Here is a 17465-nt window from a genome sequence, read left to right as displayed (position 1 = left end):
AAGTTGGAGCCCTATATCACACTGAGTTCAAAAATTAAAACCAAAAAAATATAAAGTTTTTGGGAGAAAATATGGATATAAATCTTCATGACCTTTAATCAGGCAGTGTTTTCTGAGATATAACACCAAAACCACAAGAAATTGAAGAAAATAGGCTGATTGGACTTCACAAAATTAAAAATGTTCATGCTTCAAAGGACACTACCAATAAAGTGCCAAAGCAACCCAAAGAATGGGACAAAATACACCACAGCTGGTATTCAAAGTTATGTAATAAATTCTTGTAACTTGAAAATATAAAGACACAAACCAAATTTACAAATGGGGAAAATAATTAAATAAACATTTCTTTGAAGAATATACATATGTGTGTATGTATACAGGTATACACAAATGGTCAATAAACACATGAAAAGACATCATTAGACATTTGGAAGTCAAACTACAGTAAATGCAAGTTAACACCCACTAGGTTATTTGGAACCAAAAAGTCACATAAGGGTTGGTGAGGATGTGCAGAAACTAGAACTCTCATTCATTGCTGTTAACAATGTAAAATGATACACCTGCTTTGGAAAACCATTTGGCCGTTTCTTAGATAGTCACACACAGAGTTGCCATATCACTCAGCAGTTCCACTACTTCTGTATACATGCCCAAAAGAATTGAAAACATGACCACAGAAAATCTTGTACATGAATGTCCACAGCAACATTATTCATAATTGCTGAGGAAATGGAAATAACCCAAATGTTCATCAACTCATAAGTTTATAAAGAATACATGGTATATCCATATAATCAAATATTATTCAGCCATAAAAAAGAATAAAGTACTGGTACATGGATGAATCTTGAAAACATGCTAAGTGTAAGAAGACAGGCACAAATGGTCACATATTGTATGACTAGAATTATATGAAATCTCTAGAATATACAAATCCATAGAGATAAAAATTAAATTGTGGCTTCTTGAGGTGAGTATTGGGAGAAGGGATGAAATGACTGCTAATAGGTATAGGGTTTATCTTAGGTGATGGAAATATTCTGGAATTAGACAGCAGTGATGGTTGCACAACTTTGTAAATACACTAAAAACTACTGAATTGTTCACTTTAAAAGGGTGAATTTTATGCTACGTGAATTACATTTCATAGTTTTTTATTTTAAAAAAGGAATTGGAGGAGGAAGTGACCAACAGAACTTTATCTGTCCTTAGAAAATTCGCAGACATTTTCTGGCCCTAATGCTTTCTTCAAGGAATTGCTACATTGAAAAATTCACCAGCTGGAGGAACAGTTTATCTTACCATTGTTTTGTGTGAAAATTTCTATCTCATGTGTTTTGGTATGAGTTTGGGCTAGGGCTATAGACCTGCTTCAGTTTTATTCACAAAGTTTCTTGGTTATTTACAGGCCTCCTGAGTGTAATTCCTCATATGGTCATCTGGGCTTTATTTGACTATGTGGAAGAAATCAAATAGATCTATATGTTATGTGACCTTGGGAAAGTTAATTCACTTTTTTAGAACCATACCTTAAGTTCCTTTATAATATCTATTTCTCAGGATTTTGAAGACTAAGTGAAATAATGGATTATAAGTACCTACATCACTGCCTGACCTGATGTGGGCCTCAGTTAATGACAGCTTCCTCTCTACTTCTTTATCTTTGGTAAAAAGCACTTTCTTTCCAGGTCAGAGGTCACTGATTTCTGTCCTGGCTTTCTGCCTGGGAACAGATTGCCTCTAGAAATAAGTCATGGGGGAGGTTTTTTTTTTTCCCCTTTCTTTCTTCTTTTTGTCTGTGTGTCTCTTGCAGTAACTGGCACACGGTAGGTGCTCAGTGAATTTGGATTTCCTATGACACAACAGTCTTTTTACATGAATTTCTCAGCATGGTGTTGAGAGGATTGCAGAGTGTCAGCATTAGTGTGTAACAGATGAGCATTGTTAATGCTCCTTTTGAGCTGTGTGACTTTCAGTTGTGCTGAGTCAGAGAACTTAATTAGGACATTGTGAGATGGAGAGGAGAAGGAAGTTGAGGGAAATTGGAAGGGGAGGAGGTGAACCATAAGAGACTATGGACTCTGAAAAACAACCTGAGGGTTTTGAAGGGGCGGGGGGGGGGTTTGGGGGAACCAGGTGGTAGATAATAGGGAGGGCACGTATTGCATGGAGCACTGGGTGTGGTGTAAAAACAATGAATACTGTTACGCTGAAAAAATAAATAAATTAAAAAAAATTCATACTTAAGGAGAGTGATGACTAAGTTCTCCATCTTCCATAAAGCTTTTTGACTCTTGCTCTCTAACAATCCTTTCCAGGACTGTTTCCTCATTTTTAATATCATCTTTTAATAGGCAGTAGCAAAAAGCTTAAACAGTGTCAAAGAACTCATCATTTATAGAGGCAGTCCAAGGTTTCTATTGCCTTTGAAATGTTTTACTTAGTATTAGTCTGTCTAAATGCACTGTATCTTACTTTTAAAGGCATATATTTAGTTTATCACTATGTTCCTTCTTTCTCTTGAAAAAAAATGAATGAGCAGTTAATGCATGTGCAAAAACAAGAAAAATATTGGGAAGAAGAAAAAGTACCAAGTGTACAGGCCCATCTTAAGTGTCATTTTCTGAGCAGCAGCTCCCAGAGACTTTAGCTGTACCAATAGGAATTGCCAGTTGTGTAGGTGGAATGGTTCAGGGTTATATTTGAGGAAACTGAAACTGCTGAGACCAATGCAAAAGCAAATTCTCTCTTTCTTTGTTCTTTCCAGAGGCTAGAGAGATTGGAAAACCAACACATGAAATCTGACACTGCATTCTTTATTCTCAGTTCTGGGTGGAGTGAATTTAAAACTATAGATACCTTTTTTTAAAGATTTTATTTATTTGATAGAGAGAGAGATCACAAGTAGGCAGAGAGAGAAGGGAAACAGGCTCTCTGCTGAGCAGATAGCCCGAAGCGGGGCTCAATCCCAGGACCCTGAGATCATGACCTGACTCGAAGGCAGAGGCTTAACCCACTGAGCCACGCAGGTGCCCCCCAAAATATAGATATCTTAATGTGTGCTTTCTCTCCCACATCTAGGAGCGGAAAAAAAAATTTGAAAAGGATGGTGAAAGGTTTTATTCCTTGCTGGATCGGCACTTACATCTATCTTCCAAAAAGAAAGAATCTCAGTTACAAGAGGTATGTTCAAAAAGCTTTTACCCACCTTCCTTTGCTGGCTGTGCCTTAGTAACATTGGGATCTTCCTATTAAAAATTTTCCTCCTGCCCTGCCTCAGCAGGGATCCATTATAATATTAGTGCTTACAGTTAAAACTTTTGCCTGGGACTCAGGAGCCTTGAGTTCTCAAACCAGCTCTTCCAGTAACTTACCACGTGACATTTTTGTTATTGTTTGTTTGTGTTTTGGACCTTAGAATAAATAATTTAATACATAGTGTTTATGTAAGCAATAAAATGAAAGTACATGAATATAAAATTTCACCATACAACACTATTATAATACTATTGACTATATTCCTTATGCTATGCCTTTTATTCCCATGACTTAGTCACTCTATAACTAGAAGTCTGTATCTCTCACTCCCCTTCACACATTTTGTCCATCCCCTTTCCTTTGGCAACCATCAGTTTTTTTCTCTGTATTTATAGGTTTCATTCTGCTTTTTGTTTATTCATTTGTATTGCTCCTTAAATTCCACATATGAGAAAATTATATGGTTATGAATCTTTCCAGTTTGACTTATTTCACTTAACATAATACCTTCGAGAGCCATCTATATTGTCACAAACAGCAAGACCTCATCATTTTTCATGTCTGCTTAATTTTCTAACATCTACATCTTCCCTATCCATTCATCTATCAATGAATATTTAGGTTGTTTCCATATCTTAGCCACTATAAATGCTGCAATAAAGATAGGTGTGCATATACCTTTTTGAATTAGTGTTTTCATTTTCTTTGTATAAATATCCAGTAGTAAAATTTCTGGTTCATATAGTAATGCTAATTTTAATTTTTTGAGGAGACTCTGTACTGTTTTCCACAGTGGATCCCCAGTTTACATTCCTACCAACAGTACTTAAGCGTTCCTTTTTCTTTACATCTTCCCCAACACTTGTTATTTCTTGTCTTTCATGGTGTGATTTTGCAGAAAATTTTTTTCTTGACCTCATATTCCCTGTCAAAGGAGGAGTGGTACTCAGTGAACTCCAGAGTCCCTTTCAGTTCTATGTTTCTGATTCCAGTATCTACATGAGGATAAAGTTAAACTAGTGCTGTATTTGATAGATCAGGAGCAAATCTTCTACATTTTTCCTGAGATATTCCAACATTAGCTTTTTTTTTTTAATGGGCTTTCAGTGATTTCAGTTCAATTAAGCCACTATTCCAAGTGTGCATTCCACATGCCAGGTACTATGCTGGGTGCAACAGGACTACAAAGACAATGAGACATACTCTCTCTCCTTCTGCAGCTTCTAACTGGAATGCTAAAATAAGAATACACATGATAGGGACACCTGGGTGGCTCAGTGGGTTAAAGCCTCTGCCTTAGGCTCAGGTCATGATCCTGGGGTCCTGGGATTGAGCCCCGCATCGGGCTCTCTGCTCAGCGGGGAGCCTGATTCCTCCTCTCTCTCTGCCTGCCTCTCTGCCTACTTGTGATCTCTGTCTGTCAAATAAATAAATAAATATTCTTACAAAAAAGAATACAAGGGGGGTCAAGATGGCGGGGAAGTAGGAGGAGGTACCGTTTCAACCTGTACCCTAAAGAGAGCTGATTACCTACCAAAGAATTCTGATCACCCATTATACACGTCTGGATCTCTGCAGGAGCAGAAGAGGCCAGTGGCAGGTAAAGCAGAGTGGGAACGTCGGACTGATATTGAAAGATAAACAAAAGGGGGAGGGAGCCACCAGAGGCTACTGATTGGAAAGTTAATACCCCAATATGAGAGTGCCCTGTGTCTGGGGACCAGCATTAACTTGGAGTCTGGTTGAAAGCACTCAAAAAAAAAAAAAAAAAAAGAGCAAAAGATCGCAGGGGGATATTGTGGGAATCGGGGTGGTTAGGGACAGGGGCTTAAGTCCCCAGACCCAGGAGAGCCTCCCCTGGTACTGAGCCCGAGAAAGTGCGGCGGAGAAAGCAGGTCTTGGTCCCTGAGCCGCCAGCGCACCTGAGAACGTGTGGGGTCCGGCTCCTGAGAGGGGCTGGGAGCCTGGCCAGATGGCATTCCCGAAACACACGCATCCCACACCCTCCCCTGGGAGAGGTGCGCACAGGTACTAGCCTGGAGCTCTGGCATCCTGAACAACTAGGCATCCCCAGCCTGGGCCAGCGGGAAAATCTCAGTGTGCGATCTCTACTTGGAACCTCTCTGGCAGTCTGGAGCTGCCCAGACAGCCGCCCCTGCCCTGGTATTGGGTACAATGAGGAGCTCCTGCATCCCCAGGGACCATGACTCAGAACCGACTCTGCCAGCAGCTCTGCAGAGCATTCTGAGACTTCTCTCTGAGAGGGAGGTCGGGGTGCAGTTTGCTTTCCTCTAAACCTCCAAAAACCATCAAAAGCTGTCAAGATGAGAGAAAACAGATGAAAGAAAATAAAAACCTCCAGAGAACAAAAGCCTGAAAAAAAAAAAAAAAACACTTTCCTCAGAGCCCACCCCCTTGAGGGGGGCAGGAGGACCTAACTCAGGGAACATCACTGTCTGAATACCCACGTGGCAGGCCCCTCCCCAAGAAAACCAACCAGGAAGGAAGAAAAAAAAAAAGATGACAAGAGAACAACCACCACTACTTCATAAATACAACTTTTATTTTTAAATCTTTACCAATATTCTGGTTCTTTTTAAAATACATATAGATAATTTTTAACCTATTTACCATCACAGTGAGATGTCCAGTACATCAAATTCCTTAATAACCTTCTAACCTGAACTTTTTGTTACATACACCCGTTTTTCTTTTGCTTTTCTATTTTTTTTAATTTTTTTAAATCTTAATTTAGTTTAGTCTAGTTTACTCTTTTTTAATTTTTATTTTCTAATATACATATAGAGTTAAACTTCAAGGTAATCCCCTTTCCCCAATCAATGCTACCCCTATAGGTAAACCAATTTTTAATCCCCCTTTATCTTAGGAAAGTTGAGTTCCTTAACAAAAACATCAAGATACATCCAGGAAGAACCAAAATAACCTTCCTTCCCCACACTGAGGTTCTTCCTTTTTTTTTTTTTTGCTTTTATATATATATATATATTTTTCTCTTGTCATATACTTTTATCAGTCTTTTTGTTTGTCTGTTTTTGTTTGTATACTTCATAAATCTTACCTTGAGGCCCATTTGGACTGAGCCTTCTCTTTTATCTTCCCTTTTTTTCCTGTCTCTCTCTCTCTCTTTTTTCTTTTTTTTTCTCTTCTCTTTTTCTTTTTCTTTTCTTTTTTCTCTCATTTGGGTGGGGAATCCTGATTGCACAGAAGTGTTCCAGGGTGCACCTTGACTGCACCACAATCGATAACATCCAGCTGCATCTGTTCAGTCATCTCTTACCAAAATGACTAGGAAGAGAAATGCCCAACAGAAGAGAAATAGAGAGGATGGGCCTTCTGCAACAGAGCTAATGGCTATCGACATAGGCAATATGTCGGAAAAGGAATTAAGGCTAACAATTATCAAGGCAATAGCTAGGTTGGAGAAAGCCATGGATGATCAAACGGAATTGATTAGGGCAGAACTGAAAGCCACCAGGGATGATGTGACCAATGTTAGGGCAGAACCGAAAGCCACCAGAGATGATGTTCAAAATGCTCTCAATGAGTTCCAATCGAATCTAAATTCTCTAAAAGCTAGGGTAACTGAGACAGAAAATAGAATTAGTGATCTGGAGGACAAACAGATAGAGAGAAAGGATCAGGAGGAAGCCTGGAACAAACAGCTCAGAAGCCACGAAAACAGAATCAGGGAAATAAATGATGCCATGAAACATTCCAAAGTCAGAATTATTGGAATCCCTGAAGGGGAGGAAAAAGAAAGAAGTCTAGAAGATATAGTGGAACAAGTTGTCTATGAAAATTTTCCCAATCTCATGAATGGAAACGTTCATGTACTAGAGGCAGAGCAGTTTCCCCCCAAGATCTTAGATTCTTGAAAGTCCTCACGAGACCTAATAGTTAGAATGAAGAATTATGCTTCTAGACAGACCCTCTTAAAAGCAGCTAGGACAAAGAGGCTCCTTTCATACAGAGGAAAGCCCATTAGAATAACGTCAGACCTGTCCACAGAGACCTGGCAAGCCAGGAAGGGCTGGAAAAATATATTAAGAGTACTAAATGAGAAGAACATGCAGCCAAGAATACTTTATCCAGCAAGACTGACATTCAAAATGGATGGAGAGATAAAGAGTTTGCAAGACTGGCAAGGCTTAAAGGACTATGCAACCACCAAGCCGACACGGCAGGAAATATTGAGGGGGGGGGGTCCTATAAAAGAGAAAAAATCCTAAGAATATCATTGAACAGAAATATAGAGACAATCTACAGACAGAAAGACTTCAAAGGTAACACGATGTCAATCACAACCTATATATCAATAATCACTCTCAATGTGAACGGCTTAAATGCACCGATAAAACGACACATGGTTGCAGGTTGGATAAAAAGACAGTACCCATGTATATGTTGTCTACAAGAGACTCATGTTGAACCTAAGGATACACCCAGACTGAAAGTGAAGGGATGGAGAAGCATCTTTCATGCCAATGGGCCTCAGAAGAAAGCCGGGGTAGCAATTCTCATATTAGATAAATTAGATTTTAAACTAAGGACTGTAGTAAGAGATACAGAAGGACACTACATAATTCTTAAAGGGACTATCCACCAAGATGATCTAACAATTGTAAATATCTATGCCCCCGATATGGGAGCAGACAATTACATAAGAAAACTATTCATCAAGATAAAGAGTCACATTGATATGAATACATTGATAGTAGGAGATCTTAATATGCCTCTCTCAGTAATAGACAGATCATCGAAGCAGAAAATTAATAAAGAAATAAGAGCATTGAATGAAACATTGGACGAGATGGACCTCATAGACATATACAGAACATTCCACCCTAAAACAACAGAATACTCATTCTTCTCAAGTGCACATGGAACCTTCTCCAGAATAGACCACATACTGGGTCACAAAGCAGGACTAAACCGATACCAAAAGACTGACATTATTCCCTGCATATCCTCAGATCACAATGCTTTGAAACTGGAGCTCAATCACAAGGAAAAGTTCAGAAGGAACTCAAACACCTGGAGGCTAAAGACCACCTTGCTTAAGAATGCTTGCATCAACCAGGAGATCAAAGATGAACTTAAACAATTCATGGAAACCAATGAGAATGAAGATACTTCCGTCCAAAACCTATGGGATACAGCAAAGGCAGTTCTAAGGGGGAAATTCATAGCCATCCAAGCCTCCCTCAAAAAAATTGAAAAATCCAGAATACATCAGCTGTCTCTACACCTTAAAGAACTGGAAAATCAACAACAAATCAAACCAACTCCAGGGGCGCCTGGGTGGCTCAGTGGTTTAAGCTGCTGCCTTCAGCTCAGGTCATGATCTCAGGGTCCTGGTATAGAGTCCGGCATCGGGCTCTCTGCTCGGTAGGGAGCCTGCTTCCCTCTCACTCTCTCTGCCTGCCTCTCTGCCTACTTGTGATCTCTCTCTGTCAAATAAATAAATAAAATCTTAAAAAAAAATCAAACCAACTCCACATGCAAGAAGGGAAATAATCAAGATTAGAGCAGAGATCAATGAGGTAGACACCAGAGATACAGTAGAACGTATCAATGAAAGTAGAAGCTGGTTTTTTGAAAGAATCAATAAGATCGATAAACCATTGGCCACACTAATCCAAAAGAAAGGAGAGAAAGCCTAAATTGATAAAATTATGAATGAAAAGGGAGAGATCACAACTAACACCAAGGGAATAGAAACAATCATCAGAAATTATTTCCAACAGTTATATGCCAATAAGCTAAGCAACCTAGATGAAATGGATGCATTCCTGGAAAACTATAAACTCCCAAAATTGAACCAGGAAGAAATTTCCAACCTGAATAGACCAATATCTAGTAACAAGATTGAAGCAGTGATCAAAAACCTCCCAAAAAACAAGAGCCCAGGACCTGACGGATTCCCTGGGGAATTCTACCAAACTTTCAAAGAAGAAATAACACCAATTCTCCTGAAGCTGTTTCAAAAAATTGAAGCAGAAGGAAAACTACCAGACTCTTTTTATGAAGCCAGCATTACCCTGATCCCCCAACCAAGCAAAGACTCTACCAAAAAGGAGAATTTCAGACCAATATCACTGATGTTATGATTGCTAAGATTCTCAACAAGATCCTAGCAAACAGGTTCCAGCAGCTCATTAAAAAGATTATCCACCATGACCAGGTGGGATTCATCCTGTGTTACAAGGATGGTTCAACATTCGCAAATCAATCAATATGATAGAACAAATCAATAAGAGAAAAGAACCACATGGCCCTCTCAATTGATGCAGAAAAAGCATTTGACAAAATCCAGCATCTGTTCCTGATTAAATCACTTCAAAGTATCAGGATAGAGGGAACATTCCTGAACTTCATAAAATCTATCTATGAAAGACCCACAGCAAATATCATCCTCCATGGGAAAAAGCTCACAGCCTTCCTGTTGAGATCAGGAACACGACAAGAATGCCCACTCTCACCACTCTTGTTCAACATAGTATTAGAAGTCCTAGCAACGGCAATCAGACAACAAAGAGAAATAAAAGGTATCCAAATTGGCAACGAAGAAGTCAAACTCTCTCTCTTCGCAGATGACATGATTCTTTATATGGAAAACCCCAAAGACTCCACCCCCAAACGACTAGAACTCATATAGCAATTCATTAACGTGGCAGGATACAAAGTCAATGTACAGAAATCAGTGGCTTTCTTATACACTAACAATGAAAATACAGAAAAGGAAATTAGAGAATCGATTCCATTGACTATAGCACCAAGAACCATAAGATACCTGGGAATAAACCTAACCAAAGAGGTAAAGGATCTTTACTTGAGGAACTACAGAACACTCATGAAAGAAATTGAAGAAGACACAAAAAGATGAAAGACCATTCCAATCTCTTGAATCGGAAAAATAAACATTGTTAAAATGTCTATACTGTCTAGAGCAATCTATACTTTTACTGCCATTCCGATCAAAATTCCACCGGTATTTTTCAAAGAGCTAGAGAAAATCATCCTAAAATTTGTATGGAATCAGAAGAGACCCCGAATTGCTAAGGAAATGTTGAAAAACAAAAACAAAACTGGCGGGGTGCCTGGGTGGCTCAGTGGGTTAAAGCCTCTGCCTTCGACTCAGGTCATGATCCCGGGGTCCTGGGATCGAGCCCCGCATCGGGCTCTCTGCTCCGCAGGGAGCCTGCTTCCTTCTCTCTCTCTGCCTACCTCTCTGCCTAGTTGTGATTTCTCTCTGTCAAATAAAAAAAACAAACAAACAAACAAAAAACTGGCAGCATCATGTTACCTGTTTTCAAGCTTGACTACAAAGCTGTGATCACCAAGACAGCATGGTACTGGTATAAAAACAGACACATAGACCAGTGGAACAGAGTGGAGAGCCCAGATATGGATCCTCAGCTCTATGGTCAAATAATCTTCGACAAAACAAGAAAAAATATACAGTGGAAAAAAGACAGTCTCTTCAATAAATGGTGCTGGGAAAATTGGACAGCTATATGTAGAAGAATGAAACTCGACCATTCTCTTACACCGTACACAAAGATAAACTCGAAATGGCTATCAGACACATGAAAAATCCTCATCATCACTAGCCATCAGGGAGATTCAAATTAAAACCTCTTTGAGATATCACCTTTCACCAGTTAGAATGGCCAAAATTAGCAAGACAGGAAACAACATGTGTTGGAGAGGATGGGGAGAAAGGGGAACCCTCTTTCACTGTTCGTGGGAATGCAAGTTGGTGCAGCCACTCTGGAGAACAGTGTGGAGATTCCTCAAGAAATTAAGAATAGAGCTTCCCTATGACCCTGCAATTGCACTGCTGGTGCCCCAAAGATACAGATGTAGTGAAGAGTGATCTGTACCCCAGTGTTTATTGCAGCAATGGCCACGGTCGCCAAACTGTGGAAAGAACCAAGATGCCTTTCAATGGATGAATGGATAAGGAAGATGTGGTCCATATACACGATGGAGTATTATGCCTCCATCAGAAAGGATGAATACCCAACTTTTGTAGCAACATGGACGGGACTGGAAGAGATTATGCTGAGCGAAATAAGTCAAGCAGAGAGAGTCAAGTATCATATGGTCTCCCTTATTTGTGGAGCATAACAAATAACATGGAGGACATGGGAAGAAGGAGAGGAGAAGGGAGTTGTTGGAAATTGGAAGGGGAGATGAACCATGAGAGACTATGGATTCTGAAAATCAACCTGAGGGTTTTGAAGGGGTTGGGGGTGGGAGGTTGGGGGAATAGAGAGGGCTCGTATTGCATGGAGCAGTGGGTGTGGTGCAAAAACAATGAGTACTGTTACGCTGAAAATAAATAAATTAAAAAAAGAATACACATGATACTTAAACAAGTAGAATTTTTATGGACTGTGATACAAATGTGTATGTGGTGTCCTTATAGAAGTGGGAAGGTGTTGAAAGAAAAAAAAAACTTACATTTAGATGTGGAGATTTGCCTTGGTACCATTCAACAAAAGGTAAAGTTTTTGACAGAAATGGAGAAATGGACCTCTCACATGGAGGGAAATGGACCCAAGAATAGAAAACATGGAGTATGTTTGGGAAATGGTTTTACCAGAATTTTTATTGCTTTGGAGAGTAGTGAGAGACAAGATAGGATCAGTCAAGTTGAGGTAATATTAGAGAGTAATAGGCTCAGGAGTTTGTATTGAATTCTGTTGTCCCTGGGAGGATCATTGAGAGCTTTTCGTAGCATAAGCAATATGAGTGGAATTCTGTTTTAAGAATCTTAAACTGTCTGAGGTTGTAAGATAAATTAGACCTGAGAGAGAGTGGAAGCAAGAAAACCAGTTTAGGAAACTATTGCTGTAATCTAGGGGAGAGAGTCTAAGTCACACGAGTGACACTGGAGAAGGAAGGGAAGTAATTAACTGATTAAAACTGTTTCAGTGGTAGCGTGCCAGGGTGGCTCAGTCAGTTAAACACTGGACTTCGATTTCAGCTCACATCATGGTCTTAGGGTCATGGGATTGAGCCTATGGGATTGAGCCTACTGGGGAAGGAGCCTGTTTCAGAATTTCTCTCTTCCTCTCCCTCTGCTCCTCTCCCCACCCATGTGAGTTCTCTTTCTCTCTCTCTTTCTAAATAAATAAAACCTTTAAAAAAAACTTTTTAATGGAAGATCCATGTGTTGAATAATAGGTCCAGTAAAAGTTGGAGATATTTTAGATTCAAGTATAAAAGGAGACACTCAATTGAGTACAGTTTTTGACATGGCTATGAAAGTTCTTAGAAATCATGTTGTCCAAGGTTACACAGATTGTGACAAAGCTGAAGTTTATCTCCTGATAAGTACTTTAGTGACTTTCCATTAATTATATCGTGTCAGGAGCCTCAGTGGTGAATAGAGTTAATATTGAAAAGGTGAAGGACTACTTTTCTTCTATAAAGTGGAATAGTCTGAGGTATTCTGTCATTTTCCTTCTGCAGTCTTTTGTTTTATTCCTTTTGCATCTATTCTTGATTAGGTTCCTCAGCAGAAAAGAGTTAAGAAGAGTTAACATAATAGGCCTGAGTCTACTATTATTAGAAAAATCTGACTACAAGATTAGCTCTTGGCTTGTATCTAGGTACTTGGCTAGTGAACAGTTTCTTACACAGATATAAAATTTTCCCTAATGGTGAGAGTGACTCACTATGCCTAGACTGCCTATACAAAAAATGTGGTTTATGTTGAACATCTTATTTTCTTCTGGGAGTCTGGAATTTTGGTATATGCTCAGCAGTGGGTGCCTCTGTACAAACCCCAACAAATACCTAGGGCACTGAGTCCAAAGAGCTTCCATGGTAGGCAAAATTTCACAGATGTTATAACTTGCTGCTGGAGATATTGTATCCTGTGTGACTGTTTTAAGGGAGAACTCTTGGAAGCTTTCACCTAGCTTCCTCTAGACTTCATCCCATGTATATTTCCCTTTGGTGATATATATATGTATATATATATACACACACACACACATATATAGAAATATATATATATTTCTTTTCAGCGTAACAGAATTCATTGTTTTTGCACCACACCCAGTGCTCCATGCAATATGTGCCCTCCTTAATACCCACCACCTGGCTCCCCCAACCTCCCACCCCCTGCCCCTTCAAGACCCTCACATTGTTTTTCAGAGTTCATAGTCTTTCATGGTTCATCTCCCCTTCCAATTTCCCTCAACTCCCTTCTCCTCTCCATCTCCCCATGTCCTCCATGTTATTTGTTATGCTCCACAAATAAGTGAAACCGTATGATACTTGACTCTCTCCACTTGACTTATTTCACTCAGCATAATCTCTTCCATTCCCTTCTATGTTGATACAAAGTTGGGTATTCATCCTTTCTGATGGAGGCATAATACTCCATCGTGTATATGGACCACATCTTCCTTATCCATTCGTCCATTGAAAGGCATCTTGGTTCTTTCCACAGTTTGGCGACCGTAGCCACTGCTGCTATAAACATTGGGGTACAGATGGCCCTTCTTTTCACGACATCTGTATATTTGGGGTAAATACCCAGTAGTGCAATTGCAGGATCATAGGGAAGCTCGATTTTTACATTCTTAAGGAATCTCCACACTGTTCTCGAAAGTGGCTGCACCAACTTGCATTCCCACCAACAGTGTAAGAGGGTTCCCCTTTCTCCCCATCCTCTCCAAAACATGTTGTTTCCCGTCTTTCTAATTTTGGCCATTATAACTGGTATAAGGTGGTATCTCAATGTGGTTTTAATTTGAATCTCCCTGATGGCTAGTGATGATGAACATTAATTCATGTGTCTGATAGCCATTTGTATGTCCTCATTGGAGAAATGTCTGTTCATATCATCTGCCCATTTTTTGATATGATTATCTGTTTTGTGTGTGTTGAGTTTGAGGAGTTCTTTATAGATTGTGGATATCAATCTTTTGTCTGTACTGTCATTTGCAAATATCTTTTCCCATTCCGTGGGTTGCCTCTTTGTTTTGTTGCCTTTTCCTTTGCTTTGCAGAAGCTTTTGATCTTGATGAAGTTCCAAAAATTCATTTTCGCTTTTGTTTCCTTTGCCTTTGGAGACACGTCTTGAAAGAAGTTGCTGTGGCTGATATCAAAGATGTTACTGCCTATGTTCTCCTCTAGGATTCTGATAGATTCCTGTCTCACGTTGAGGTCTTTTATCCATTTCGAGTTTATCTTTGTGTACAGTGTAAGAGAATGGTCGAGTTTAATTCTTCTACGTATAGCTATCCTGTTTTCCCAGCACCATTTATTGAAGAGACTATCTTTTTTCCACTGTGTATTTTTCCTGCTTTGTCCAAGATGATTTGACCATAGAGCTGAGGGTCCATATCTGGGCTCTCCACTCTGTTCCACTGGTCTATGTGTCTGTTTTTATGCCAGTACCATGCTGTCTTGGTGATCACAGCTTTGTAGTAAAGCTTGAAATCAGGTAACGTGATGCCACCAGTTTTATTTTTGTTTTTGAACATTTCCTTAGCAATTCGGGGTCTCTTCTGTTTCCATACAAATTTTAGGATTGTTTGCTTCAGGTCTTTGAAAAATACCGGTGGAATTTTGATCGGAATGGCATTAAAAGTATACATTGCTCTTGGCAGTATGGACATTTTATCAATGTTTATTCTTCCAATCCAAGAGCATGGGATGGTCTTCCATCTTTTTTTGTATTCTTCAATTTCTTTCATGAATGTTCTGTTGTTCCTCGAGTACAGATCCTTTACCTCTTTGGTTAGGTTTATTCCCAGGTATCTTATGGTTCTTGGTGCTATAGTAAATGGAATCAATTCTCTAATTTCCCTTTCTGTATTTTCATTGTTAGTGTATATGAATGTGCTTTATATTCTTTCACAAATGTAAATATTAGCCATGAGTATGACTATTAGCTGAGTCCTTTGGATCCCTCCAGGTAATTACCAAACGTGGGGATTTATAACCCTGGACACTTTCCAAACTTTATTCTTTTTGAGGATTTTACAATGAAAGCTTCTCGAATGTCCTAGAAGTTTGGTGTTTTATGTAGATGTTCCTGGTGACTTTCCTAAAGAGCAAGATTGTAGTCTTTGTTCTACTTCAACTAAAAATAATCTGGGGGACCCTGTGTCACTTTTTTTTTTTTAAAAACTGAGTAACTCTATTTTTAGAGCAGTTTTAGGTTTACATTAAAGTTGAACATAAGTACAGCGTTTCCATATATCCCTAATTCCTAGCATGCAGTTTCCTCTACTATTAACATTTGTATTAGTGAGATGCATTGACACAATTGGTGAGCCAATGTATTGTATATTCTTTGGGTTTTGACAAATGTATAATGACATGAATTCACCATTATACTCTCATGTAGAATAGTGTCACTGCCAGAAAAATCTGAGAGCACCACCTATTCATTCCTTCATCATCCTTCCCCAACCTGCAAACCCCTAGAAACTAATGATCTTTTTATGGTCTCCATATTTTTCCTTTTCAAGAATATTGTTGAAATTATACAGCATGTAGCATGTTCAGATTGGCTTCTTTCATCTGGCAGTATGCATTTAAGTTTATTCTGTGTGTTTTCATGACTTAATAGCTCACTTATTTTTAGTGCTGAATAATATTACATTGTGTGAATTTACCATGGCTTTTTTTTTTTTTATCTTTTCACCCATTGAAGGATATCTTGGCTTCCTCCCAACTTTGTCAATTTTTTTTTAAGATTGTTATTTGAAAGAGAGAGAGTACGCATGAGAGAGAGTACAAATGGGAGTGGGGCAAAGAGAGAGGGAGAAGCAGGAGTCCCACTGAGCAGGGAGCCCCAATCAGGGCTTGATTCCTGGACCCTGGGATCAGGACCTGAGCTGAAGGCAGATGCTTAAGTGACTGAGCCACCCAGGTTTCCCTCAGATTTGTCAGTTATTAATGATGCTGCTATCAACATTTGTGAAGAGGTTTTTATGTATATAATTTTTCAAATAATTTGGGCAATTATCCAATACCACAATTGCTCAATTGCACGGTAAGAGTAAATTTAGTTTTGTAAGAAGCTGTTGAAATTTCTTTCAAGTGACTGCCATTTTTTATTTCTATCATCAGTGAGTGAGAGTTCTTGTTGCTCTTGTTTTCTTTGCCAGCATTTGGTGTTTGTGTTTTGGATTTTAGTCATTCTAATAGGTCTGCACTTTTACCTCTTTGCTATTATAATTTTCATTTCCCGGGCAATTTACTTGGGTCCCTTCCCTCTTCAGGAGCTTTGTACTATTGCATGCCCCTATTGCTCAGTACACTTTGCTTTGCTGCCCACCAAAGAAAAAAAATTCATTTCCCTAATGACATCATGCTGAACATTTTTCATATGCTATTTTTGCCATGTATAGATCTCTTTGTGAAGTGTCTATTCAAATATTTTACCCTTTTTAATTGTACTGCTTTCTTACTATTGCATTTTAAGAGCTGGATGTCTATTTTATTTTTATTTCAATTTTTTATTTTCATGTGTGAGGGTTGAGGGAGAGAGGCAGAGGAAAAAAGAGAAACAGAATCCCCACTGAGTGGGAAGCCCAATATGGGACTAGATCTGAGGACCCCAGGATAATGACATTAGCTGAAGTCAGTTGATTAACTGACTGAGCCATCCTGGTGGCTTTTTAAAAAAATCCGTTTATTTTTATTTTTAAATTTTTGTAAATTTTTAAATTCTTTTTTTTAAAAACAATATCCTACTATTGTCCACCTCTCACTGCTCCCCCCACCCCACCCTGGATAAGAGATATTTATTTCAACTTTCTAGGAGTAAAAATAAAATTTTAACTTGGATTTTTGTTTAAAGTTTTTATTATATTCTAGTTAGTTTACATATATTGTAATATTGGTTTCAGGAGTAGAATTTAGTGATTCTTCACTTACATATAATACCCAGCACTCATCACAAGTGCCCTTCTTAATACCCATCACTCATTTAGCCTATCCCTCTGCCCACCTCCCCTCCAGCAACCATAGTTTGTTCTCTATAGTTAAAAGTCCGTTTTTTGGTTTGCACCCTCTCTTATTTCCCCCTATATTCATCCGTTTTGTTTCTTAGATTGTACATATGAGTGGAATCATACAGTATTTGTCTTTCTTTGACTGATTTATTTTGCTTAGCATAATACACTCTAGCTCCATCCATG

At 38.9% G+C, this 17465-nt stretch overlaps 1 protein-coding gene across 5 annotated transcripts in view; it reads left to right on the top strand.

The window, feature by feature from the left end:
• Nucleotides 1-17465, top strand: part of OPHN1 (oligophrenin 1) — a 612383-nt gene that overhangs the window by 313540 nt on the left and 281378 nt on the right. For all 5 annotated transcript variants that reach the window (XM_045995231.1, XM_045995230.1, XM_045995233.1 and 2 more), the window contains exon 6: nucleotides 3088-3189. In XM_045995231.1, coding sequence (XP_045851187.1) covers nucleotides 3088-3189 — 102 coding nt within the window. The remainder of the gene's footprint in view (nucleotides 1-3087; nucleotides 3190-17465) is intronic.

Source organism: Meles meles, chromosome X (assembly GCF_922984935.1).
Source record: "Meles meles chromosome X, mMelMel3.1 paternal haplotype, whole genome shotgun sequence".
NCBI classification, from domain to species: domain Eukaryota; kingdom Metazoa; phylum Chordata; class Mammalia; order Carnivora; family Mustelidae; genus Meles; species Meles meles.
The sequence above is the reverse complement of the archived record's forward strand: the minus strand, read 5'-3'. Positions and strand labels throughout refer to the sequence as shown.